This window comes from Rhineura floridana, chromosome 7 (genome assembly GCF_030035675.1).
Source record: "Rhineura floridana isolate rRhiFlo1 chromosome 7, rRhiFlo1.hap2, whole genome shotgun sequence".
NCBI lineage: Eukaryota > Metazoa > Chordata > Lepidosauria > Squamata > Rhineuridae > Rhineura > Rhineura floridana.
The window spans coordinates 34,263,651-34,290,994 of NC_084486.1; the positions used below are offsets into that span (position 1 = coordinate 34,263,651).

Here is a 27,344-nt window from a genome sequence, read left to right on the forward strand (position 1 = left end):
TGTTTCAAAGGTTAATTATTTTCAGTGAAGACAACATAGTAAATCACCTTTTTAGGACTGACACATCAAAAACTGAAAGCCACCTGCTCACATATGCAGATTCAAGGTTGATTTTTACTGGGTTGGCCATGCTTCTTAACAGACATTTCTGTTGTTTTCAGACAAGTCAAAAAGACAGCTGTACAAGTTAATTGGTTCCTGATGCCTTTTGAGCTACACTCTTTTTCAAGGAAAACTTCAAACAATGCTTTTATGGGGGGGGGGGAGAAGAGAATTTGATACTACTACTCTTCTAGTTCATTTAATAAACAATTTCAACCAAGGTGATCTAGAAAGTAGCTGTAAGCGTTTCACTTGATAAAGAGAGTATCTCTAATAAATGTACCAGAAACCAGTTCCAGTGGCTGCATGTGTGCATTAGGGCTTGATGCTCAGAAGAGCAACATCTTTGTATATTGTAAAGCATAACACCTGGTTACTAGAATAGCCATGCACTCTAGAAGTGTATTTAGACCAGAGTTGTCCTTACCATTTTTTGTAAACCTTAGCAAATTGTAGCTTTTTTCTAGAAACAGAAGGGGGAGGAGACCTGAGCAGGGTTTACGGCCTTGTGTTCTGTATCTCCCACTCCTTTTAATAGGCAGACCTTTATTGAGAGGTAGACTCCTTTCTGGAAATTATAGCTTCTAAAGGAACCCTTTTCCTATGAGTAGCTGCTGGGGTATGATCCCTTAAGGTAGGTTTGATATTGGACTACCAAATCCCATCAGCCCTACCTAACGTGGCCAATGGTCAGGAATGATGGGATAAGTACTCCAATAACTTGTGGAGGACTATAGGTTGCCACCTCTGCCTTAGTGAGATAAGCATGGCACATTTAACTACTATTCTTGCTATTGTGGTTTAATCTCTGCCAGAGTTAAGCTGTGCTCATGAAAGTAGGCAAAAGTATAAATCACATTAGCAGAGGGTGTTGCATAAGATGGGTGAATAAAGAACAAAAGCAAAAATTAGGTGTGAAATAACAATGGCAGAGAAGAAACACTTGGATCTACAGAGGTGTGAAAGGGGGAAAGTGAAGAGAGGTAAGAAAAGGAAGAATCTAGATGCCAGTACAGAAAAGAGACTTCATTTGACAGGCTAACCCTCTGCCAACAGCTGCAAAGAGGGGCAACGCATCTAGAAGTAATGTGTATTAACTGGTTCATTCAAAATACTGAATGGTGTGGCTGTTAAAGACTTTCATTATAGTTCACCCTAAACCCTTGTTGATTTTTTACACTGAATGCCAAATTTCTTGAGAGGGTACAAGTACTTCCAGTGAGAGTGGAACATTTGTTCCAAGCAGGGTAGGCCTATTTGGGTTTAGTTTCAACTACATTTTTAAGGGATCAGATAATAAATTCTGAACAATATTGCAGTTTAAGCAACATCAACGCACATTAGTGGTAAGACTCGAGGTAATAATGAATTCAGGTAACTTTTGAAATGCTAACTACCTAGGTTGGGGAATCTGGACTTCCAGAAGTTTGTGGGCTCTCATCAGCCCCAGCCAGCATGGCCAATGGTCAGGTATGATGGGAGGTGTGGTTCTGCAACATTTAGAGGGCCACAGGTTCCCCATCCCTGAGCAGTGGCTGGAAGGTGTTACCATACTAATACTGCTAATGAGATGTAATGGTACAACAAGTAACTATCTCCCCATCTCACATGTATCCCCTTGGCCACTATACATACCATAGTTACATAGAAGTGCATTTTTGTTGTAGTTATTACCCTAATATACTAAAAACTCTTTGAAGTATTTACTGAAGTAATGCAAATGTATACACGAGTCATTTACTATTAACTGGCAATTACTTTATGTATACTAATTTCCTTAGAGTAACACAATAGTGAGACACAAGATAATGGACTCAAATTAGTACCAAGGCCTGCTGAAAAATTGTCAAGTATTTAATGTTTCCAACACACAAAATTACAAACATTTGTATTTAAAGTTACAAAAGTCATGTTAAAACATTACAAAAGTTGTGCTAGTAAATAAACTCTTGGCACACATGCACCATAGATACTGAAAGCCTGTTCTGAGAGAATAGCTACATTTCTATGTGCAGGAATGAAGTTTTGTTGGAAAAAGGCAATTCTAAGCCTGTTTCTACCAGTGATGGGCAGTCTCATTACCTCTTTGACCAAATGTAATACCTGAAATTGTATGAGTTGGTTATACAGACTTGAGAAAACTGCCCATTCAGATCCCAATCATGCAGCGAATAGTCACTACGTCACATCTGCCATACTAGTGCTAGTAGAAAAAGAAAAAACTTAAGGTGTTGAGTATGAAAACATACACAGATGCCAGGCAAAGCTGATACATAATTTTCATACCCAGTAGTTAAGACTAGCTTAAGCAGTCCATTAGTTTGTATTTTGAATTTACCACTTTGATAAACACTAGAAGCATTTCCAGTCAAATAGAGATGAAAGTTTTCTAGCATCAAAAAGTGCATGGCATTTCTCATCTACCTTTTCAGACGCAGCAGGAGAATGTGAAGAGAGTCATGTCTGTAGATGCTTTCCAGTTTTAAAAGACACTGTGGAAGTAAGTTGTTTGGAAATAGCGGGCTTTGGGACTAGACACATTTCTCAGCATCTTCTGCAACAGCTTAGTTGGACAGTTGAAGCATAAAGTTCCCCTTTTGAATTGCAGCTATTAAATATAGTCCAAGTTCTCCTGCACCAAGCAGTATACTAGTCACAGCTTGAGGAGTAAGGAAGTGGCTAGTTATAATTATTTGCAGTGCTGTAGTTCTGTTTATTGTGCTCCCTTTACCAAATGGAAACTGAGCGGTCTTGAAAGTGTAGGGGTTGCCACTGGTGTAGAAACTGCTTTAGGGACCCTGTATGTTAACAACTCTATGACAAGCAAAAATTCAGCATAGGAAATGTGAAAATGGCAGAATTAGAAGGTACAATCCATCTGTTAAATTTCCTGTTATGCTTAAGATGCAGAAGCCCTACAAGGAAAAGATAAACCACCTATCAAATATTTTTCGATAGGAATAGTTCTCCCAAAGTCAAAGTGAGAAATGGGTTGTTGTGGTACTCATGTATTGGACACAAAAAATGCCCCCTTTGCAAGTCAACAAGACTGCTGCCACCACCATTTCCTCTTACAACAGTCCTCTTTTTAGACTTAAGCATTATGGTTTTGTGCAGAGGTTTACCTTGGACGATGAAACAAAATAACATTAAAATTTTAATTAATTATAATCCAGCTGCACCAGATGTACCAATTAAATAAAATGGCACAAATAATTCCATCCAGGGCTCGTCTTGACATGTTTTATTAAATTTAGTATACGTTTGCTATGCTTGGTAGTCTAAAGTCAATTCCTGTTTCAAAGGATCATAAAAATAGGCAGTTTGCTTGTAAGTTAACAAATAAGGATATAATATGCGCTTCAAGGTACAAATTCTATATGTATAAGGATATGCATAAAACCTATATTATAGGGACAAATGTTCAATTAGACTTTTTAAAATTAGCACTTAAATTTTACTGTGTAAGTATTCTTGACTATGCTTTAATAAGATTTCATAGACTTTAGAAATTTGTTTAATGTATGAAGTGTAGTGCTCCTATCATCTGAGCTTTTGTAATACAAATACCTTAAATCACCCCAATTTTACCGTATTCATCACTTCCACCCATCCCACCCCCAGGCAGCCTGGCAGAAATAGATACAGAACTCTCAACTGATTTGTATTGTTTTTCGGGCCATTTAGTTACCAATCAATCAGTTTGTGACAAGGTAAAGGGGAAAAAAACAGACATCCATCAAGTTAGCCAGTGTTCTTTACCCTTCCATATAATATTTATTTAATAAATTTTGTGACTGCTGCACTACATCATGTTATGGGGAGAACTAAGGAACTAGATTCTGACTGGACACGAGATCAGGATACCCTCTTTCAGAAATCTCTAACAAGTATTCTCTCCCCTGAATGTTGAAACGGGATGGAATGAACGCCCTACAAACATTCCATGATCTCCTAATCCAGGATATTCTCTTCAGAATCACCCCACTCACCTGGCCTTCCTTCTGTTCATTCTTCTTCAAAAGCCCTGCACACAACAAACAAGGAGAGATCTCCCGGACAAAGTTCTTTGTGATTCTGGACTGGTGTCTCCAAAGATGGATCCTCCAGCTGCCAAAACATCTTCAATCTCTCCATCGTGTATCCAACTTCTCTACCACATGCACATTGAAACTGCTGCACTAAAAGGCTGGAATTTTAGCTTTAGCTTGCTAGATTCTTACATCTAGGGATAGACATATGTACATCCAAGGAAACCAAATTCTGTCACCAGAAATATATTAATTAGATCCATTTGCTTCTAATGTAATCTTCCCAATTAATTTTGCACCAACAAAGGAGCAATTCAAAGGAAGGTTTTTTTTGGGGGGGGGTAAGAGGGATACAAAGCTGCACAAGATGCTGAACCTCAACTCAACCCTTAAAGCCACGTCCAGCTCCTTTCAGACTTCTAAGCTTCTTTGGCCACTGCCAACCTGTCCCCAAACTAAGAACCTTTTAAAAATAAGGTGAAAATACAATATTCTGCACTTGCTATTGAAATAGTTTACTTGTGTGATAAAACAAATGCATGGAATGCAAAACATCCTGCCTATATTCTTAAAATATTAATAAAGTGCATTGCACAAATAGATGCATTCTTAAGATCAATTGCTGCATTAGCAGAACCTCACAAAATAGGACCATGCTGGCACTGCAGGAATATCACAATGGCACAATGATTTAGGATTGGATGTTTAGATGATTTTGACAATAACAAGCATTGGCCAACGTTGCAGGAGTTTGTACAGCAACAGTACAACTCATTGTAGTGAAGTAAGGACATTTTATAAATCTTCTGTAGATTACTCTTATGGCACACTGGAAGAACACCTTTGTATGAGCAGGGCATGGCAGGAATCACAGACTCGTACAGGCTTTGGCGAAGATGGCAAAGGCAGTTCGTTGTCAGAGCAGGAATTGCAGAAAATTTCACCACAGTTTCTACAGTGATGCTAAATCACAATATGGAAGGAGAGGGGAGAAACCCAAAGGATAATTTGAAATCCAGAGTTTGTGAACTAAATAATGAATAATCAGCTGTAATTAAACATTTACATCTCTCTCTCACTCACTCTTACACCCTAGAAGTTAAATGTTACATTCTGTGTTAGGAGGTCAGCCAGTTGACACAACCACTTTGAATGTCCACCAATGCATGGTGATTTTTAGTCATTACAGATAGAAAATAAGTTTAATGGTTGTCTGAACATTATAATATTACACCAAAGCTCTGAATTTGTGATAATTTGTTGTAATATCTATGTAAAAAAACATTTTATTTGAAACAAGTAATTTGTGAAAAGTTTCACATCGTAACTTATGAGAACTATGTAAATAGTGATTTTTAATTGATAGTGACTGATGAGGTCTAGTGCACATGCATGAATAAAAATGTGAATATTAAGCACTGGTAAATATGGAACTTGGATACCTGACTTGTTTTTTATTGTTACTAGTGAATGGAAGACAATGAAGCTTTTCATGCAATCTCACCTTCCTTTTGGAAAGAGAAAACTCCTTTTCACATAATTTGCAGTGGGTAGCTTCTTTGTCTTTTAGCCAGACCTGTCCCTAGTGGGGAGAAAATATGTTCTCTGAATAGAACAATTAGAGATACATAAATATGACTGATCTAATCATAAATGACAATTGCCGTTCAAGCTATATAAGAGGACAATGTTCCTCATACTACAAGAGATAAGTCATGTCAGTAGACCTTTCAGTACTTCCTATCCAGCCTACCATCAAGAAATCTCTCACATCAATGCATCTGTGGCCAATGCCCTGCACATTGCAAAGGATCCTAAGGAGCACAGGACACATAGTTAAGGCACTGTGTACTGTAGAACATGCAATGCAGATGTATGGAAGCTGTCTTTCAGGCAACGTGTCTGCCCCTGTAGTTTTTGCCTGAAGGATACAGTTTGAAAACTACCACTCCCACCAGTGCAATCCTACGTATGTCTTCTCAGAACTAAGTCTTACTGAGTTTATTTTCAGGGCAATGGATACAAATGAATTAAATTTATAAAGAGCAGAAGGTTGAGAAGTACAAGTGATGATCAAGATCACACACTAAGCCAGTGATAGAACAGAATAAAACTAGGATTTGGGAGAGCATGTTCCAGTAGCCTCTTTACAATATTCTTGAAAGATGGGTTTGTGAATCTTCCTGTCTCTTAAAATAACTGAAAATCACTATAAAGTTATGTCATAGAACACACATTGGCCATGAAATGCTCAGTCTTGAAGCTCTCTTACTTCTTAGCAGTGGCCAAAGTGAAAACACTGATTACTCAAGCCTGGAAGAAGTCGTGACTATTGGCATATGGCTTTCTAAAACATGTGAGATTCTAAAACTATTCACTTCATGAAGGGAAGTGGATTACTGGGGAAAAAGGAAGTTTGTATCTTTATCACTGGTATGGTTTTAAATTAAGCCCATCTTTTAGATTTGAGAGTTTCAATACTAATATTGGGGGGGAGGGGAAGAAAGGGTGGGTTCCACTTAGACTAATGCTTAGATTAAGCATTCACATGTATTTTGTTGATAAATCCTATGTCTCGAATGATGTAGATTTGTATTCTATTTTTTGTTATTAAAACAAACAATTAGAACTAGGAACTAAAGCACACAGACAGTAACAAATAATCATGTATATTAAGCTTTGAAATTTAAACTATCCCGGAGGGTATGGGTTAGAATGGAGTATATAATATATAGCATTTGAAATTAATAGAAGAATTCATTTGTATGTCCTCCCCTCCTCCCAAATTACTAACCTGCAATGTTTTGTTTGCTTCCTTTATGTCTTCTATTTTAAGCTTTGATCTAAAGAGAAAACGTGTGAATAGTCAAATGTGAATAATTTAAAAAGCCAGCGGCAAAAAAACCAGTTCTTTCAGAGAAACAGGACTGGATTGAAGGAATGCATTAGTCCACTCTCCCTTCAACCACAACATGTATCTGTAGACATACACTCATTCTACACACACACGAACACCTTGCCATTATCCCATCCTGCCCAAATTTTCCATCTTCCTTCTCCTTTGCCTCCGTACACCTCACTGAAAGGAAGACTTGGCTCAAGAGGTTAGGAAACTTCCAAAAGGCCACTATATTCAAGACAACATAGGTTTCATCAGCCCACCAGTAATTTCCACAGCTGGACCTCACAAAAAGATTTCTGAAATCAGAATCCACTGGTACTAGGGAAAGTAAGTCACATCCATTTCACATTCTTGTATCCAGAGAGACTCACTTGTGGGAGCTACATGTAAGATGGGTAATGAAATAAGTATGCCCATATGAGCCCCACATCTGTTTATGAGTTGTAGGTCATGTGACTATACCAAGTGAAGAGAGGATAATTACAATGAGAAGTAGAGCCTTCACAGCAACTGGTAGAAGGCTTTGGTATGTCCTTGAAGAAATCCAGAACTACTGTTCTCTGGTGGGTTTTTGAAGAGGCAAAGAAATCCCCTTTGTCAGAAATCTTGGCACTAGCATGCTGACGGAGAAAGGCTTTGTTGGATGATGAGAAGTTTTTGTTAACTGAAAAGGTTTTGTTTGATGGTTTAGTAGTTGGTAAAGCCATAATATTCTGATAGCAATGTAAAACAGTGCGACTTGTTGAGACACTGTTAAAACAGAATGTTCTTACAAGTGGAAAATGGTGAAAAACATATAGTGAGGATGGGGAACCTGTGGTCCTCCATATGGTATTGGACTCCAACTCCCATCAGCCCCAACCAGCATGGCTAATTGAGTTTTGCTTGGTATGCTTTTGTACTGTTATCTTTATTCTGTATATGTTTTTGAGATATTTTTTTGTAAGTCGCTTTGAATTGCATTTTGGAAAAGGTAACTAATAAATATAAAATAAATAAATAAATAATGATCAGGGATGATGGGAGCTACAGTCCAACATCAGGAGGACCACAGCTTTCCCAGCTTACTGGAGCAATGATTGCATTTCCCCCCTAAAAAACAAAAAAGGCAGAAGATAAGTTTGATCCCATCTCTAATCAATATAAAAAGCCCAGGAAGTAGAGCAGTCAAACGCTTATATTTTCCTTCTCTTCCTAGGGGACTGACCAAGAAGAAGGAACCACTGGATTCTGACAGCTGTGAATCACTTTCAAACTTAAAACACTTTGTAATGTTGAAAGTGCTATGAAACTTAAAATACTTAAATCATTTTAAAGCCTTAAGTAGCTGGGCTAGAAGGAGCTGAAGATGCAACATGTACCTTTGTTTTCATCATTTGTATATTCTCCCTATCGTTTTATTATTTATTTGAAACATTTATTATCCTGCCCTTCCAATGCATTCCTAGTGCTCAGGGCAGCTAAAAACAAAAATGATGAAAGTCTTTAAAAAAGCAATATAAAAACACTTAGGGTTATGCCTCCTATGTTGTAAGGTTTCCCTAGCTATGGGTGGGAGCGATCATACATATTTAGCATGACAGAGGACAGCAAGACATGTTTGCTCTATTGCAATGCATTACTGGAGAAAGGTACAGAATGGCCCCTCTCAAATACCAGATGTCTTACACATCTGCAACACAGAAACAACAGCCATTTTGATGTTTCTTCTTAACTGGTCTGGGAAATTCTGAGGGGGCTGGTTCTTATGACATTGCTTGAGCTACAGCAGCAGCAACTACCACTACTTCCAGCCACCAGTACTTTGCCTTCAACTGGTCACCTAAGTAACAACAGCAGCAAAGGTAGCTGAGCCAGTGTTGTTTTTGATAGCATCATGGCACATACTTCAGTGGCTGAGATTAAACCTTCTCTTAAACCCCCTTTTCATGTACCTTGGGCAGCACACTTTCCTTTGCAGTTACTCTTATACCACTAGAGTAATGTGTAAAATCTTCGGCCTATATAATTCCCCTGTGGTTCTGGTTGCTATACCTTGCAAGTACTGCATCTCTCTAGGACTGGTTGTCATTTACACAGCATGGTTACCATGCCCTCAGAAGAACCACTTGGTTGGAAGAAGTACACACTAGTAGTTCTAAAGCAGCCAGGAAGGGAAACACAAGTGAGGTACATGTAAAGGAAATCTTGAAATTCTCAGATTATAAATCATACTTAATCAAAAACTACTGCACTGTTAATAAACATTGGGTTACAAGGATAATCATGCCTGTCTCTTGCAAGAAAAGTAAGAAAAATTACTCGCTAAGTTTGCCAGCCAGTTCTTGGAGAGCTTCTTCTTGATCATGGCATAGATTTTTCAGGTGCTTGTTTTTTTCCTGTAATTTTAGGAACTCCTTAAAGAAGACAAACAAAGTATCAACATTCTTAATGCCAGAAAGTTTCTTGGAGGAGTTATAAAGCAATCCTATTTGAGCGGGCTTTTAAACCTGGAATTAATTACATCAGGGATGGGAAACCTGTGATCCTTCAAATGCTGTTGGCCTCCCAATTTCCATCATTCCCAGCCAGTGCTGCCAATGAACAGGGATGATGGGAGTTGTATTCCAACAACATCTGGAGAACTAGAGTTCCCGATCCCTGAATCTTAATCCAGTGTTGTATTTTAAAGGGTACTGACAAACATATATTGAACAGCTAAGCTGAGGAGGAAGCAGGATCAAATTTAGGGGAAACTGGATCTGTCAGCGTGTAGCAGAAGCAGGCTGTACACCATGACAATAGCTGGTGTTTACGACATCACAAACTCACTCATCCCATTTCCAGAGCAGTTTTGCAACTCTTTTTAAAATGGGTCTTACACAGTAGTAGTAGCAGCACCAGCAATAATAAATAAAGTAAAACAATGTTTAAATGAAAATACTTCTATGCTGTACTTGATTGCTTCCTGTTCACCATGCGTCCTTCTAATTTGAGTGTATGGGCAGGCTTGTGTATCTCTTCTAATGATCTCTTAAAACCAGCCAGAAGTTCTCCTGCTTAGGACCTGGAAAGAACCCTCAGGTCCATATGTTATTATCCCCTGCACCTGTATACAGCTTCACTGAGAAATTACATACTATAACTTAAACAATCAGTGAGGTTTTGGGAACTTTTGCTGCAGAATTTACTTTTTTAAGAGTAATGATTTGTTGAGTCTCTGTCTTCAGGGAAAATGATGTTTCTTTTTCTTTTTTAAGGTCTTCTTCCATGGTTTGTCGCCATTCTCTTTCTATTTTCAAATCTGTTTCCAGCTGACAACTAGAATAACAGAATATGAAAAGTCACTCAAACAATTATACTTTTTAGTTGTCTTCTTACAATTGCATTAGTACCCCTTTACAAATTCATTAGTACAAATATATAATGCAATAAAGTAATATATGTACACACATTTATAATAATAACAGCAATGTTTTATATTATTCTGTATAGAAGTCTTTTGCAAAAATAAGTAATAGAAAATTAAGGAAATTAACAACTATTATTTGACAGGAAGATCATGCAGAACACCATCTTAAAATTTGATTCAAGCATCACAAGATTAATGCATCAGTCCATCCCAAGCAAGGATAAGTTGGGTCCCATTCACTTTCTCCCTTTGGAACCAGGTTAAAATTGTTCTTTTTCTGAAAGCCTTTGGCAGAATGAAGGATAAGCTGACTCTGTGGTTCTTTATAATTTTTGGTGTGTTATATTTTATTGGTATTGTTGTTTTTAAAATGGTGATGTATTATTATATTGAGAGTTGCTGTGGATGAAAGTTTTCAAACAAAATAAAGACATAAATCGAGCTAGAATCTAGCCCGAGGAGTATGCGTAGTTGCCCAAGGGTCAAATTAAGTAATTTGTGAAATGCACGAGTGCATTTCATGTATCTGTTGCTTTTAATAGCAGCCCAATCAAGATCCAGGCCATTGGGCTATTATTGTATTTACAGATTTGTGAAATACAGTCATCTATTTCATGCATTGAGCAGTTTGGTCCTAACACTGTGAACTTTTAAGCAACCAAAAAGATGATCACTGCTCTCAAGATGACAGGGACACTAGGTCCTGGACTAAGTCCGGCACTCCCTCTCCTTCTAGGATATTTTATTTCTGCTTTGAAGCAATCTACACGCACAAAATAATGTTTTCTGCTTTCATAAAAATTAATAGGGCAGCCCTTGTGGTTAAAAAGAGAGCTTTATGCACATTGTGGCAACATCCCCCCCCCCAATTTAAACTAGTTTCTTGAACAGAAAGGAATGGTAAGACTTAATAAGAAGCATTCCCCTGTGCCACATGACAAACTTAGGGGAATTTCAAAAGGAGACTGCAATATGGCATTGGGTCAGCTATTCAGAGAGCAAACTTCACTAGGTTTGCACAAACACAAATCTAAGCTGACCTTGGATCCCAGCTCAAAATTTCTGCACCTGTACAAAACTGCTAGATCACGCAGATGCGTTTAGGCTCAGGTTACTAGTCTATTCTTCCCAACATACATTATGTATACATGCTGTGGTAGCACATGTGGCTTTAAAAACTCTGATCTGTAATTTATCTGAATTTATTTTTTCAAATTAATAGCATATTTTGATGACATTCAATAGAAAGAGGCATGTTAAATATATCCCCCCCCCAAATATTTTACTTACACTTGCTTCTCCTTTTGGACAATTTCTTTCTGTAGACTTTCAGATTTACTCATATAGTCTTGTTTAAATTTCTTGTCTTCACTCTCTGCCTCCATTTGAGCCTTCTCTGCTTGTTGTAATCTGGTGTAATTCAAATCAACTTTGGGTAAAACTGAAGCTAGAATTTGGTGTAAAGGGCGAAGAAGACAAATAAAAGGAAAAAAATGGGGAAATAGAAACATTTCTAAATGAAAACAAAGCTTGGGGTAAACTCACAAACTCAAATGAGAGACCCAGACAATGCCTAGAAGTCCAAATTCTTTTTCTTACTACAACAATATGAAAAAAAATCAATTCATTTCTCAATATTTTTTATTTGGTATTCATAATTAACAGATGCCATTGATGCAGAGCCATACAGATTTTATGATTCGTACATGACTATGCATTTTTATTATTGTATGAATTATTCAAAAAGCAAAACACCCAAACCCTGTAACTAACTATTCCTTAACTACATAAATCCATCAACACCACAAAATGGAAAGAGCAGTGCACTGAATGGTCTGATAAAATTCAGAACACAGAGCAATGTAGTGCAATCACAGTAGCACAAATAGCGCTATGTTAAATCAACACAACACACACCAAAGAATGTCACTATGTGTCTAATATGGTGTGGATGGTGTAAATGAAAGCATGTAAATAATCTGTCTAGTTGTTCCCAGTAAGTCAGTTTTTGGGATGGAGTTTGGATAGGGGATGGGTGCAAACTAATTTGTTTCTGGAGCTTCCACACCTGTAAGATGTACTTCCCTTCATTTCAACAGAAGAGGCAGTTCCACAGCTGCATTACTTTGTGCATGGACAATAGCCCCCACTAACTAAATGAATGGGACCTTCTTTCCTCTTCTGTTCCAGGAAGTGGATGCTCCAATATTCCATAAATACCTTTCTGTGCTTACCATGCCCACCAATTAATTTAATTTCAAATTCCATTCTTAAAAAAAAGAAGAAGAAAGGCCAGATATGGACATAATTCATCAATTACTATTGTTGTGCATCCTCCATTTATTACAGTAGAGTTTGTGCAAATCTAAATATACTACAGGAACATATGCAAAATGGACAAAATTTCAGGCCTTAAAAAATAGTTCTGTGTAACTTAAAAAATCTATCTTGCTAATACAGTTTATCTGATCTAATCTGCATCTAATCTACAAACTTCACCAAACATAGAATAAAAAGCATGCTTTCTGAAACTAAAATTTCTATTTAACATTTCAAATATAATAACCTTGTACTTTTGAAAAAATAAATATTAATTCCAATTGATAACTAATAAACTAGGTTAATATTTGGTGAGTGCAGAGTTATAGATCTATGTTAGAAACACTGACCAATTAGAATGCCAAAATGATTTTGTTACATTTACAGCCTGATCCTCAACCTATTTAAGCCAAAATATATGGACAATAGGCTTAAATGCTATTTTTTTTTTAAAAAAGAAAATCCTATAAATTTTACTCCATTGTCTATTTCAAGAGACATGAGAGAGCTTTCAGAATGATATATCTTTAACAAGCTTGTACTGATGCTGCCCTTCATTGCTGGCACATTTCACCAAGGACATTGCAATAGTCCTTGTTTGCATTAACAATTCTTTGTCACTTCAGATATGTAATGAATAAATAAATTAAAGAGAAATAAAGGTAATAAAACATTTGAAAATACAAAAATTGGGATGAAGGAGAAAAGAAAAAGAAAAAAGGGAGAAGGATGTCAATAAAACAATATTCATGCTACTAACGCTTTAATACATAATTATTTTTTTTGTTAAGTAGATTGAAAAGAAAAACAATGGCAAGACATGTCAACAGCCACATGATGAGGCTATGAATGTTAACAACTGGTGAGATCCAACATAGCACAAGTAGCTGCCTGTTTGTGCAACAGGGTTTCTCCTTCTTCTCCCCCTTCAGCCCTCCATGTGCCCTCAAAATAAACTCTAAAGGTTTGGGGGGGCATACAAAGGACATTTTGAGGAAACAAGGGGGGCTGGGGAGGAGGAAGAAACCGAAAGTCCCATTGCGCAAGAGTGCAGACATCATTAGATGTCGCCCGTCTTTTAAAATAATAATTCAGAAAATTAATGTAGCATGTAAACATACTTCTCCATAGGTAATAAGTGCACTACACATAGTTACATTTATACCTTGAATTGATACATTTCATTTTTAGTATATATTGCCTCAGAGAGGAACTTCAGAAGCATCTAAGGTCTCATGCACAACATAGAAGACTTTCAACCTCTTTTTAAAAAATAAATGACAACAATATCACAAAATGCTTTTGAAACCCTCCTTAGTTTCAGACTGCAATTTGCTGAGTGGGGAGGGAGACAAGACATACAAATACACCCCCCTCCCAAACTATGGAGTACACAGAGCTAGTTTCAAGGTTCTCTGGGACTCTGTCCTACACTTCTACAATTTAAGTGGAAGAACTTTTCCAAATGATTTTTCTCCAGCTGAAGAACTGGGCCATCAAAGAATTCTAAGAATCTGCATATCCCAAGTGCCTAGCCAGATGAGACAGAAGAAAAACTGATCAGATCTCCTATGGTTTGTAGTTGTTAAGCTTTAAAGCAGCCATGGGGGTGGGAGGAAAGGAAAAGATTGGTCTATGGTGGTGGTCCTGGAGGAAGTAACTCATTTCACTGCACACAATTCTTCCAACCTAATCCCCTCAAGTATGTTTTTCTTGGAGTACAATTAGCTTTGAAAAGGTTAGATCAAGAAAACTGTGTGAGGGAAAGGTTTTTAAGCTCTCAGAGGGCACAGAACCAATGCCATTACCACCAGTGCAGTGCTCAAATTACAGGGGTTAGAGGGCCTGGCCCCCTTTCCTTACCTTTTTGTGTGATGGTCCGCATACTATCATTTTTAGAAGGCTGAGGCAGCACAATTTTGCACAACTGGGGAAGGGGAATTATGGGATGGGGCTTGTGAATTTCATTAGGTGCCCCCCTGCTTTTAAAAGAAAATTTAATTACAGATTTCCCATTCTCTCATTTGGTTAACATTTAGCTTAAGGTGCATGAGTAAAAAATAATAAAATTTATTTTAGTCAACTGGGGCTTTGCCAAACAGAAGTAATTTGCAAAATAAATAGAGGGAAACATTCTGGAAAAGCTAGGTAGCAAGGAGTCTCAGTCAAATAAGAAAGCTCAAGCAAAGAAAATAATATAATCAAAATATGTGGAAGTAGGTGGTTAGAATTGTGACTGTATGCACTCTCCTCTTCTACAAAACATGTATTTAAAGCATTTAAAATCAGCAGCAAAACACATTGCTTCAAATATGAAGTCATATTTCAGTGGCAACTGAAGCAAAAGAAATTACTCTGACAAAAAAGGAGAATACAGATTCTGTACCTTTGCTCCAGTTGCTTCATAGTTGCAGTAATCTGACTGGTTTTATCCTCAAGTCGGCCAATGAGTTCGTTCTTTTCTTTCGTGGCATCATCTGAAACCTATTATTAAAAGAGACTGGTTTATTATATTATATTATATTAATTTATTATTCTATTTATATCATGCCCTTCCAGCAGGAGCCCAGGGCGGCAGCAATAATATTGCAACATTATAATGAATAATAAGTGAGTAATAATAAGTTCTACAACCTTGTTGTGCAGCTTTTTTATTCTTTTCCTCTACCCTTGAAATTGCTCCCTCTTGTCCAACTTTGGGTAACAAACTCTCTGAAGTAACTCTTACTGTACTGCCAGCCGTTTATCAATGTGTAGCAATAGTCACAGTACTAGGAACTGACTCTCATTTTAGCCTCGGTAAATGCCCCAATCTTCAGCAGGAGGAACCTGACTTTTTTATTCCCCCTTTTCCTATTCCCCCCCCAAAGGGCTGATAAAAGGAGAAATGGAACTTTAAAATAAATGGACCATTGGTCTCACCTGAAGGGTGATTTTCCTATGAGTACGGACATCACAGCGGGTATTAGCTCCACCTATCGTGCGAAGGCAAGAATGTCTTTGAAGTCAAGACTAGGGGCGTCAGGCCCCTCCCACTCTCCAGTTCATTCGCAGCGACTCTAAGGAGAAATATCTAAAAATACAAGAACAAGGCAAACAGGCCTGGCAGCAGGAAAATAACACAATAGTACCATGCATAGTAACATGACTCCAACATAGCGGTATAACAGAACAAGAAGTCTTGACTTCACTCTTAAATTTAAATATAATAGCGTAACAGTAATATATAACACATTAGAAAATATATAGTCATCCTCCAACTGGGAGGATCATGATGTCCGTACTCATAGGAAAATCACCCTTCAGGTGAGACCAATGGTCCATTTTCCCTATGAGTCCAGCCATCACAGCGGGATGTACCAGAGCAGCCCATACAGGGAGGGACCACCCACGTGTTAATCCTCATTAAGAACCTGTTGCAACACTCGTCTGCCAAAAGAAGCGTCAGCAGAGGCATAGCGATCAATTTTATAATGCCTTATAAACGAGTGTGGGGTAGACCAGACTGCAGCCCTACAAATATCGGCAACAGGAGCATTAGTGGCAAAAGCAGCCGAAGTGGCAGCTGACCTGGTAGAATGAGCAGTTATACTAGCTGGAACTGACAGCTTCAGAGACTCATATGCTAAAGTAATACATGCCCTTAACCAACGGGATAAGGTAGAATTGGATACTTTATGTCCCATAGACCTTGGACGAAAGGATACAAACAGAGACTCCGTTTGTCGAATCTCTTGGGTCCTAGACAGGTAGGTCTTGAGAGCCCTCCGGACATCTAACGAATGCCAAGCCTTCTCGAGAGGATGGGTAGGATTCGGGCAAAAGGAAGGCAAAACAATGTCCTGGTTGCAATGAAAAACCGAATCAACCTTGGGACGGAAGGAAGGATCAGTCTTCAGCACAACAGAGTCCTTATGGAAGACGCAGAGGTGTCGAGCAGAAGACAATGCGCCCAACTCCGAAACGCGTCTGGCAGATGTGATTGCGCTCAGGAACAAGACCTTGAAGGACAGCATACGTAGGGGCACAGTCCTGATGGGTTCAAACGGAGGGCGTTGCAAAGCCTGCAAAACTTTCGGCAAACTCCATGAGGGAAACTGATGGACAACAGCCGGAGAGCGTAGGGCGACTCCCCTCAAAAAACGTTTGATGAACGGATGTGAGGAAATAGGAGCTCCAGGAGAGGACACTGAGAGAATGGACGACAGAGTGGACGCATGTCGACGTAGAGTGTTGGGTCGAAGTCCCATCTTAAAGCCACTATGGAGAAAATGCAGCACCTGATGCACAGTGGCCTGGGATTGATCATGGTGGTGGGACTGACACCACTTGGAGAAAGCCACCCAGGTATGTTGATAAATACGAGTGGTAGATGGTCTTCTCGAGGCCAAAATAATATCAATCACAGCGTCAGACAGTCCAGCTGACCTCAAATGTCCCCGTTCAAACACCACGCTGTTAGATTGAGCCAAGTAGGGTCCTGGTGCCATACTGGACCCTGGGATAGGAGGTCTGGCCTGACTGGAAGTGTCCAAGGCTCCATCACTGACATTGCCAGAAGATGTGAGAACCACGGTTGGCGTGGCCAAAATGGTGCTATCAGAACCAGCTGTGCCCTCTCGGTTCACGCCTTCCTCAAGGTTTTGGCTAACAATGGTATTGGAGGAAAAGCGTACAAGAGACCGTCTGGCCACGGTATTGTCAGAGCATCCATTGCTTCCGCTGTTGAATCCAGGTATCGGGCAAAGTACCTGGGAAGCTGGCAATTGGGACTGGAGGCAAACAGGTCGATTGACCATTCGCCGAACCGACTCTGAAAATGATGGAAAATGGCTGGGTGAAGTTTCCATTCCCCCGGAAAAACCTGTTGTCTGCTGAGCCAGTCTGCTGTCACATTCCAAATCCCCCTGAGATGTTCTCCTTTCAGGGATTGTAGATGATGTTCTGCCCAGACAAAGATGAGGGAGGCTAGGTCCTGCAGAGGACGAGACCTGGTGCCCCCCTGTCTGTTCAAATGTGATTTTACACACGTGCTGTCTGTTCGAATGAGGACATGGTCCAAAGGGAACAGAGACTGAAAATGAAGTAGAGCTAAATGTACAGCCTTTAGCTCCAGCCAGTTGATGCTTTGAGTCTGCTCTGTGGTGGACCAAACCCCCTGAACGTACTGGGAGTTGCAGTGGGCTCCCCAGCCGATGAGGCTGGCATCTGTGGTTACAACAGTTCTGTGTGGTTCTCTGAACGGCGTGGCCTTGGAGAGGTGTTGGGACCTCGTCCACCAGCGGAATGATAGGTGCAGCACGGGGGTCAAGAGAACTTTGCGATGGTTGGAGCTGGCAATGTCCTGTTGAAAGGGCAGTAGAGTCCATTGAAGATGACGAGTGTGGGCTCGAGCCCATGGCACAATATGGATTGTAGAAATAAACATTCCGAGCGCCCTGGCTAGAAGCATGACGTCTGCTGATGTTTGGTGCATCAGGGACCTTGCGATGCTTGTGATGGCAGTGATGCGATCTGGAGCCAGGAATACCATTGCCTGCAGGGTGTCCAACATTGCCCCCAGATGTAGTAGGCGTTGAGTTGGTTGGAGATGGCTTTTGTCGAAGTTGACAAGCCAGCCGTAGGTCTCTGCCCTGGAAGCGTTGGTTCCAGGAGCCCCTGAATGAATTGGGGTCATAGGATCTGAAGTTGCGGCCTCGTCCTCCTGGCCGCGTTCCTCGAAAGGGCTGGTTAGTACGGAAGGAAGGAGATCGCCTGAAAGGCCTGTGGTCGATGTTCTGGACAGTGGCCAGAACCGGTTTGTGGGCATCCTTGGGATCAACCAGCAGTGCCTTTAGAGGTTCCTCGCCGAAGAGTAACGATCCGGAGTAAGGAGCCCTGGACAGATTCATTCTGGCCGCTGAATCAGCTTGCCAGTGGCGAAGCCAGAGGGTCTGTCGAGCGACTATCTGAGCCGTCATGGCTCGTGCCCCCAATTGAGTGGTATCCAAGGTGGCATCGGCCACAAAAGCTGCTGTCTTACGCAACTTTACCAGTGACCTTCTGAGGGCAACAGGATCAGGGCTAGTGTCCTCTAGAAGATCATCTAGCCACATCATAGCTGCTCTGGAGAAAATGGAGGCTGAAGCGGAGGCACGCGTGGAGAGGGCAGTGGCCTCGTGATTTTTGCGGAGGGCGAAGTCTATTCGTCGCTCAGTAGTGTCCTTTAGTTGGGAATCCCCTTCCCTGGGCAAGAGAGAACGTGAAACTAGGCGATCGATTGGTTCATCTATGCCAGGGACGTCTAACTTGGTGGCAAAGTCCGGAGCTAGGGCGTAAAGCTTGTCAGTCAGGTTCTTGAAGCGGCGAGAATGGAATGGGTGAGCCCATTCTTTAGAGGCCAATTTGGCAATCGGGTCCGGCACCGGGATGTAATGTTCAGTAGGTGCAGGGGATTTGAGAACCTTGGCCCCTTTGATGGCTGGGGTGGAGGAAGTTGAAGGCGCAGTCTGGAGACCAAGGGTATTAACTACCCTGCGTGCCAGGGGCTGATAGTCTGAAGCATTAAACAAGCGATACGATGTATCCTCCTCATGATCTGAATAGTCACTCCAGTCATCTCCTTCAACGTGGTCAGTGAAGGATGACTCCTCCGCATAAGAGGCTTCGTCAAAAACTCTGCCTCTGGCTACATCAAAGGGGTTAGGTGAACAGGAAGGATGAGCTTCATGACACGCACGTTGGTCCATGTTGAGTTGGGGTATGGCAGGAGCTTGTGGTGGTGACTGCATTTGGGTGAAAAATGCCAGCATGGCTTGAAGTTGGAAGAGGAAATCAGGGGACGGCAGCAGCCCAGTTGTGGTAGATGTTTGTGCCTGAGTGGCTATTGGAGCAGATGTTTGGGACGGTAAAACGGAGGGAGGCTGGTTAGGCGAAGGCTGAGTGGGGAAGCCAGCAAAATCTTCCTCGTCAGAGGAAGCAGCAGGGGAATGAAGTATATCGCTTATGTGTGCCTGAGTTGCTGTGGTAGTAGTGGGGGTTGGCACAGAGGCATAGCGTGGCCGCTTTGGTTTGCTATGGCTTGAAAGATGTTTTGTCTTAGCTATTGCTTTAACATGCTTAGACTTAGTCGCCTTAGATTGTTGCGGCTGGGCTGTTTGTGACATGCCTGGCTGATCTGGCATCATATTGGCTGATTGCGACATGCCTGGCTGTTCTGCCATCTTATATTAACTTGGGTGCAGTACACGGCCACGGAGGGGGCAGGATGTAAAGACCCGAACTGGCACACTGTACGACCACGGAGGGGGTAGGATACACTGGCAGATGGCTAAGTGCACGGCCACAGAGGGGGCAGGATGCACTGTGGTATCAGCGTTAGGATAATATAGGCTGTATAATATAGGCTGTATTTTAGGCTTGGTACACGGCCACAGAGGGGGCAGGATGTACAAAATATAGTTCAGATTAGTGCTGTAGGCTGGATTTCAGGCGTGGTACACGGCCACAGAGGGGGCAGGATGTACTGAATATAATTCAGATTTAGTACAAGTCAGCCACTGATATTAAAGCTCCAGCCTTGATGATACTGAATATAATTCAAATTTAGTACAAGTCAGCCACTGATATTAAAGCTCCAGCCTTGATAATACTGAATATAATTCAGATTTAGTACAAGTCAGCCACTGATATTAAAGCTCCAGCCTTGATAATACTGAATATAATTCAGATTTAGTACAAGTCAGCCACTGATATTAAAGCTCCAGCCTTGATAATACTGAATATAATTCAGATTTAGTACAAGTCAGGCGCTGATATTAAAGCTCCAGCCTTGATGATACTGAATATAATTCAAATTTAGTAAAGTCAGCCACTGATATTAAAGCTCCAGCCTTGATAATACTGAATATAATTCAGATTTAGTATAAGTCAGCTCCAGCCTTGATAATACTGAATATAGTTCAGATTTAGTACAAGTCAGCCACTGATATTAAAGCTCCAGCCTTGATAATACTGAATATAATTCAGATTTAGTACAAGTCAGCCACTGATATTAAAGCTCCAGCCTTGATAATACTGAATATAATTCAGATTTAGTACAAGTCAGCCACTGATATTAAAGCTCCAGCCTTGACGATACTGAATATAATTCAGATTTAGTACAAGTCAGATTTAGTACAAGTCAGCCACTGATATTAAAGTTCCAGCCTTGATGGTACTGAATATCATTCGACTTTAGTACAAGGCAGCCACTGTATTAAAACTCCAGCCTTGATGATACAGTCACAGTAAATTTGTGTGTGAGGAAGCCCTGTGTAAGTCTGTCTACAACACACAGACAACACACATACAGATAGCTTGCAGGGAAGGTATCCGTTGGTTAATAAAGGGGTTAACAAAAAAGGCGGGAAATTTGAATCCCACAAAAATGGCGCCCGGAAAAGAAAGGACGGGAAAAATGATCTAAAAATGGCGGAGATAGACGGAGCAATGGCAGCCGTCTGATAATGAACTGGGGGAAGGGTAGCCCAGCACAGTCTCGCAGGGGGAGCCGCGGGGCGATAGCCGCGCTTGTGGCTCTAAAAAACCCCAAGAAGGAGACTGCCGAGAGGAGCAGGAAGGCAAGCCGCTGCCGCCGCCGGCTGCAGAGCTCTCCACGGCGAAAATTAAAATCACGGAGACAGAGGGAGAAAAGGAGCCGTATCAACAGGCTCCGGAGAGGCAGAACCCCGGCAGGCTGAATTAAGGCGGCAGGCTGAAAAGGGCAGGCTCCGGAGAGGCAGAACCCCGGCAGGCTGAATTAAGGCGGCAGGCTGAAAAGGGCAGGGAGCCGCAGCCGCAACCTCCCGCCTGGAAGAGAACCGCAGCCGCGGTCCCTTCAAAAGCTCCACAGAGCGTGGCTTGATCCGATGGATGGCAAAGCCAGGGAGGGAAAGGCTCAAAAACAGCCAAAAAAGGTAGAGAACCGCAGCCACGGTCTCTGTGGGGACCCTCAGACAAGCAAGGGAAATAAAAGTAAATAAAAGGCTCAAAAACAGCCAAAAAAGGTAGAGAACTGCAGCCACGGTCTCTGTGGGGACCCTCAGACAAGCAAGGGAAATAAAAGTAAATGAAAGGCTCCAAAACAGCCAAAAAAGGTAGAGAACCGCAGCCGCGGTCTCTGTGGGGACCCTCAGACAAGCAAAGGAAATTAAAGTAAATGGAAGGCTAAACACAAAAAACATGGAGAACCGCAGCCGCGGTCTCTGAGGAAACCCTCAAAAGAAGTAGAAATAAACTTAAAAGAAGTTAAACAGAAAAACAGGGAAAGGATGGACTGGGGAGACACACAAGTAACACTAGGTTCGCACCCAGTCAGAACAAATAAACAGACAAATCACGAAAAAACTTAGCTAAATGCTACGCTATAGTATCTCAATCTTGTTCGTACGAAGGCAAGAATGAACTGGAGGGTGGGAGGGGCCTGACGCCCCTAGTCTTGACTTCAAAGACATTCTTGCCTTCGCACGATAGGTGGAGCTAATACCCGCTGTGATGGCCGGACTCATAGGGAAAATGTGGTGGATGGCTTGTGACTAAAGCTATGGTTACATTGTTTCTCCCTTGCAAATTAGAAACCAATCTGAGATGAGAATAGTTTCTCCCCTCAATAAGGTTATTAAATTGATTCTGACTCCTGGCCCCAAGAGACTGAGGGTGTTATCTAACAGTGCATGAGCAGACTCCCACTCACACAACAGGACTTCCCTTTCCTCTCCTCCCCACTGTAATCTCTGTCCCCCTCAATCACCTCAGATGGGTCCCCCAACCCTCAGGAGCAGATATTGGGGGCATGCAGGGAGGATGTTGTATGAGTGGGAGCCTGTTCTGCTGGTGAACCAACACCAATGGATGTCAGCCAAAGCCTCCTCATCCTGATGGTCATCTTGCTCCCATGCTGAGAATACAATTGCAAGAACAACTGTCATCAGTTGACATTCAGAGCTACAGTTCTCAAAAGGGGAGGTGAACCTTCATAAGGGGAAAAAAGGCATTGCTGCAAAATTAAACCATGTATACTATGTTTAGTTTCCAAATTACAAACAATAAAATGTTATTACTTGTAGCTTTTGGTACATTTCTACATTTATTGCTTTGACTTCCTCCAACTGTTGCCGCAGACTTATCAGGGTGTCTTGTTTTTCATGTATATCTTTCTCCAACAACTTCATTGCAAGTTCAATTTCATGCTTCATACCAACTTGGACCATCAGTTCATTCTCTATATCCTACAAAATACAAAAAAGGTCCCAGATATTAAATGCATTATGCTAGGAAAATAGTATGAAAAAAGACTGACAGCATACATGCCTCTGGATATACTCAAGTATACAAATTTCCATTGCCGCCATAGCACATCTGATATACACTCACTTGTCTTAACTGTGATTCTTCTCGAAGCTGTCTGTGTGCTTCATTGTACATTTCATCCAGGCTTTGTCTGGAGTGTTTGTATGTCTGAAGTTCTGCTTCAGCATCCACTTTGTTCACCTATGAGGAAAGTAAGGAACCCATATTTAGATCACTGTTTTACAGTGCGTGTCTTGATATGGGAAGACAGTAGGGAACCACAGAAGGGCACCCTCTGAATCAGTGAAACACAAGAAGCTATATATGTCCCATTTCTTATATTGACAGTGAGCTCTCACAACCAATACTCCTTGAAATACCACACATTACATGATAGCAAATCCAAATTTGTCAGGTGCATACTTCATAGGAAGCTGCAATTTTGGCTTTCGGAAGAGTATGTCTTTATGGCACACAAGCATCTGGACATCTGTTACTCTCATTTCCCTTTTTACATTTTGTGGCATATACGTAAAACAAAATATAACCATACACTTAAAAGTGGTAAAGTTAGGGTTAGCCCTCACTCTAATGCTTAGCCCTTATTAAGTTATTTTGCAGTTCCCCCTTAGGGTTTTTTCCTATAGAGTTTTGTACTTCTGCAAACCTTGGGTTTCCCCAAAACCTGCTGATACCTCTCTCTTATGCATGGGTGGTGCTACTTTGGCTACATAAGCCAATAAACTCACAGCTGGATCACCAGAAATGGAAGGAAGTGGGATCTGGAAAAAAATGTCAGAGTGAAATACTCCTGTGCATGTTTCCACTCCCCTTTTCCCATTTTTTCCTGCAGCAGTTAACATACTGTACCACTGTGCAAGCCCAGTTCTCACTGGGTTTCCAACCCTGCACTGGGGGTTCCCCCCTAAAGCTTTATCTCTACTTCTGCAAATCTTGCCATTTTGGCTATGTCACTCAGAATGAGTTTGCTATTCGTATATATAATGAGTTTCCTGTTATATCAAAAAGTTCAATGATTTTGCAACATATCGGAATTTATTGCTGATTCAACAATGGATGTTTAATTACTTACTCTTTGGTAGGTTTTACCTGAGCAATTTAAAGTACATGCACACAAAAAATCAAAGGCAACCTCTATATTAATATTGCTTTGTACTGCACATTATATTTGCTTTGTAAATTAAGTTCTCATACCTCTAGATGCTGGTGTGTTTTCATTAAAATGAGTGTGTTTTCACTTCTTAAGTGATGATTTTCTTCTTGAAGTTTAATTATATTATTTTTGGCTATTGCTAACTAAGAAAGAGGGAGAACAAAATAAAATCAAACACATTCAGGTGAACAGTAGAAGAACAAAATTATTCTGATGCCCTCAGACAGAACAGATAACATTGATCTTCTGGGAAAGGGTTATATGTCCATGTTTAACACAAAGGGCTTACAAGTAGCAGAATAGGGAAACTCAGCAATGCAAAAAAGAAAAAAAATAGATGTCAATGTAAATAAATTATGATTATTTCTACATTTTTATCCTACATTTTATCCAATGAACTTGGGACAGACTACACAATTCCCTTGTCCCTTTATCCAGATAATAACCCCATGAAGTATGTTAGGTTGAGAGATGACAATTGCCCCAAGGTCATCTTGTGAGTTTGATGCCAAGCAGGGATTTGACCTCCCAGGTCAAAGTCCAACATTCTAACTATCAGAGTGCAACAGCTCAAGAAACAAGATTCAGCAGCAGCAGCAGAAGGCACAATCTATCAAACACGGCTACTGTGCAAATAAGGGCTTGTAGGGACTCCTGCACAAAGCTCCCCCACCCCCAATTAATTGGTCTGGGATTCTATTTGGCTTGTCACAGCTGACTAGAGAGTAGAACATGTGACGAAGCAGACAACCACTTCATCACAGATTTCATGCTCAGATGCTCTGTATTCCAAATGCACCACAGGAAAACAGTTGCATGTATTAGCCCCTATGGAAAAAAAACACAAAAGCCCCCAAACGTCAAAATTTCAACATATAATTTACATTGTTAAAAGACAGTACCTCTTCAATTAGTTTAGTGTTTGACTTTTCTAGTGAATCAACGCGTGTATGGAGGCTGCTGACTGTGCTACTGAAAATAGTAGAGAGACCCTCAGTCAAAATAATATATCAGGTCCTACAAATACAAATAGTACTATCCAGTTTACAGAACATTCTAGCACTTCCTTAGGTATCCACTGACAAATGGAGCTGGAAATCACATCTTCCACCACACATCTCTCAAGAAGATATATTGTACTAGGTTTCTTTTTTAACTGCAAACAAGTTTTTCCTTCCCTACTGGAACTGACATTTATGTGGTATCACTTTAAAGGCCTATATGTAATTGTCACCTTTCATTCTTCCCTCCATCTCTCATAATCCAGAACATTTCTAAATTTTGCTGCCATTCTTTAGTGAAGTCTTCAGCATCATCTTATCTCAGAGGTTGTAGCTGCCTTTTCTCATAACTTAATAACAAGCCCATCCATTCTAAGAACAAACATTAAGGTCTTAATAGAAAAGCTCTGCCCACGTGTTAACACTTCTGTTTTACACCCAAGCCCTAAGCATATTTACCCAGAAGGATGTCCCCCTCACTTCAGTGGGATGAGGTCCACTCTATATATTATAATTTTTTTGCAGAAAACACCAGTGTTATCCTGGTGCTTTCCAGATCGAAGACAAAAAGAAAAATATTTGTGCAACACAAATGTTTCCCATAACAATTGTAACTTGTGGCAATGTCCTTCCTCCCAAGTAAATAGGTTTAGGATTGCAGTCCCCTTGGTAAAGAACAGCAAGACTGAAAGTAATCAGTCTTAGGATTTTTATCATGCTCACTTGAACTTGATCTTGCAGATGGCATAATAAACCTCTTAGTCTGCCCAGATTTAAAATAATAGTTCATTTAATGGACAAAACCTTTTGATATTGCCTCCCCAACAGCTCCATCCACTCCAGATTCTTTCTTTTATTAGTTATATGACACAACCCGTTAAACTGAGTCAAATACAAGGATTTCAATCAGTCAGTTGTTCCAGAAAATGCATGTTTTTACCAGAAGAATTGCTTTTCAAACAGGTGATACTTCTATAAATATTTAATAGATGCCTCTACATATACTTACTTCAGCTGTCGGTTTAATTCTTCAACATAATTCTTTTGATCCAATATAGCAGCAACATGGTCATTTCTAAAAAGAGTTATAAACATTTTAATTAGACATTTACCCAGTGCCATATATGAGATCAATATGTTTTACTTTGTCAGCTATTTAAAATTCTATTACTGGATAAAAAGTATCTCATCTTAACAATTCCTGTAGCTTAATTAAAAATGTATTTTGGGTATGGCTTGAGGAATAGAATATCCTAGCACAGAACAATACACTGGAAAACTGGGTGACAGCTTTAAATTTGAACACCTGATGTCATATATCAGGTGACTGACAGGTGGGCAGCCCTGCCTACTTGTCAAAGTGGCCTACAGAGGGTGGGCTAGTTCTGGATCCATCTCTCCAGCCAGATTCACTTTCCCAATGCTGACATAAACTATACAGGAAGGGGAAGGCAAAACAAATAAGGAATGAAATGGACCTCAGGAGAGAGAACCTGACCTAAGATGTCCCAGGTTGGAATCATAATGATTTTCAGTGTGCAGAGCTTTCAACAAAGGAGGGCCAGATGTTTATGTATTTGTCTTCATCAGCCTTGGCAAAACAAAGCAAGTTGATCTGCCTGATCTTACTTCCCACTGGTTCTGCCTCCTTGCCTTTAGGAAGCCCAGCAGAAAAACATACATCGCCTTTCAAAGCATTGAATGTACTTGTTTATTAGAAGTATTAAAACACACCTTTCTTTGCTTTCAATATCATCTTCATTCTTTAAATACATAGAGAAATCAATCACACCAACCTAAGAAGAAATAGATTTATTCACATTTTGTAAAAAACAAAAACGAAGAAAAGCTAGTGTGTAGTCTTCACTCCACTGATGTTAATGGAGATGTGCAACCTGCATTGAGCAGGCCAACTTGCTGATGGAGAAGCAGGCTGTGTCCACTGACTGGCTGCAACAAGTTTCAGACACTTGCCCCCCCCCCACATCCAAGTGTGTGTAGGATGCAACAGGCAAAGAAGACACCCTGGCAGACCCCTATGGAAAAGGTTGAAAGCATTCTGCCTCAGGCTTAAAAAATCTGCTTGTTTTCTCCAGCACTTGGCATTTTTGAGGAA

General features: G+C 40.5%; 1 protein-coding gene across 4 annotated transcripts in view; it reads right to left on the reverse strand.

Moving 5' to 3' along the window:
• Positions 1-1,943: 1,943 nt before the first annotated feature.
• The window catches only part of RUFY2 (RUN and FYVE domain containing 2), a 39,800-nt gene continuing 14,399 nt past the window's right edge, over positions 1,944-27,344 (reverse strand). The window contains exons 6-18 of one of the 4 annotated variants that reach the window (XM_061635169.1): positions 26,963-27,024; positions 26,238-26,303; positions 25,130-25,199; positions 24,269-24,370; positions 23,138-23,254; positions 22,825-22,992; positions 15,132-15,229; positions 11,717-11,836; positions 10,206-10,335; positions 9,337-9,431; positions 6,928-6,976; positions 5,638-5,715; positions 1,944-5,096 (exon numbers count right to left, since the gene is read on the reverse strand). In XM_061635169.1, coding sequence (XP_061491153.1) covers positions 4,953-5,096; positions 5,638-5,715; positions 6,928-6,976; positions 9,337-9,431; positions 10,206-10,335; positions 11,717-11,836; positions 15,132-15,229; positions 22,825-22,992; positions 23,138-23,254; positions 24,269-24,370; positions 25,130-25,199; positions 26,238-26,303; positions 26,963-27,024 — 1,299 coding nt within the window. In that variant the 3' untranslated portion in view covers positions 1,944-4,952. Of the gene's footprint in view, positions 5,097-5,637; positions 5,716-6,927; positions 6,977-9,069; positions 9,173-9,336; positions 9,432-10,205; positions 10,336-11,716; positions 11,837-12,085; positions 13,366-15,131; positions 15,230-22,824; positions 22,993-23,137; positions 23,255-24,268; positions 24,371-25,129; positions 25,200-26,237; positions 26,304-26,962; positions 27,025-27,344 lie in introns of those variants that run through there. The other 3 variants (XR_009763941.1, XM_061635170.1, XM_061635171.1) reach the window with 3 other exon arrangements.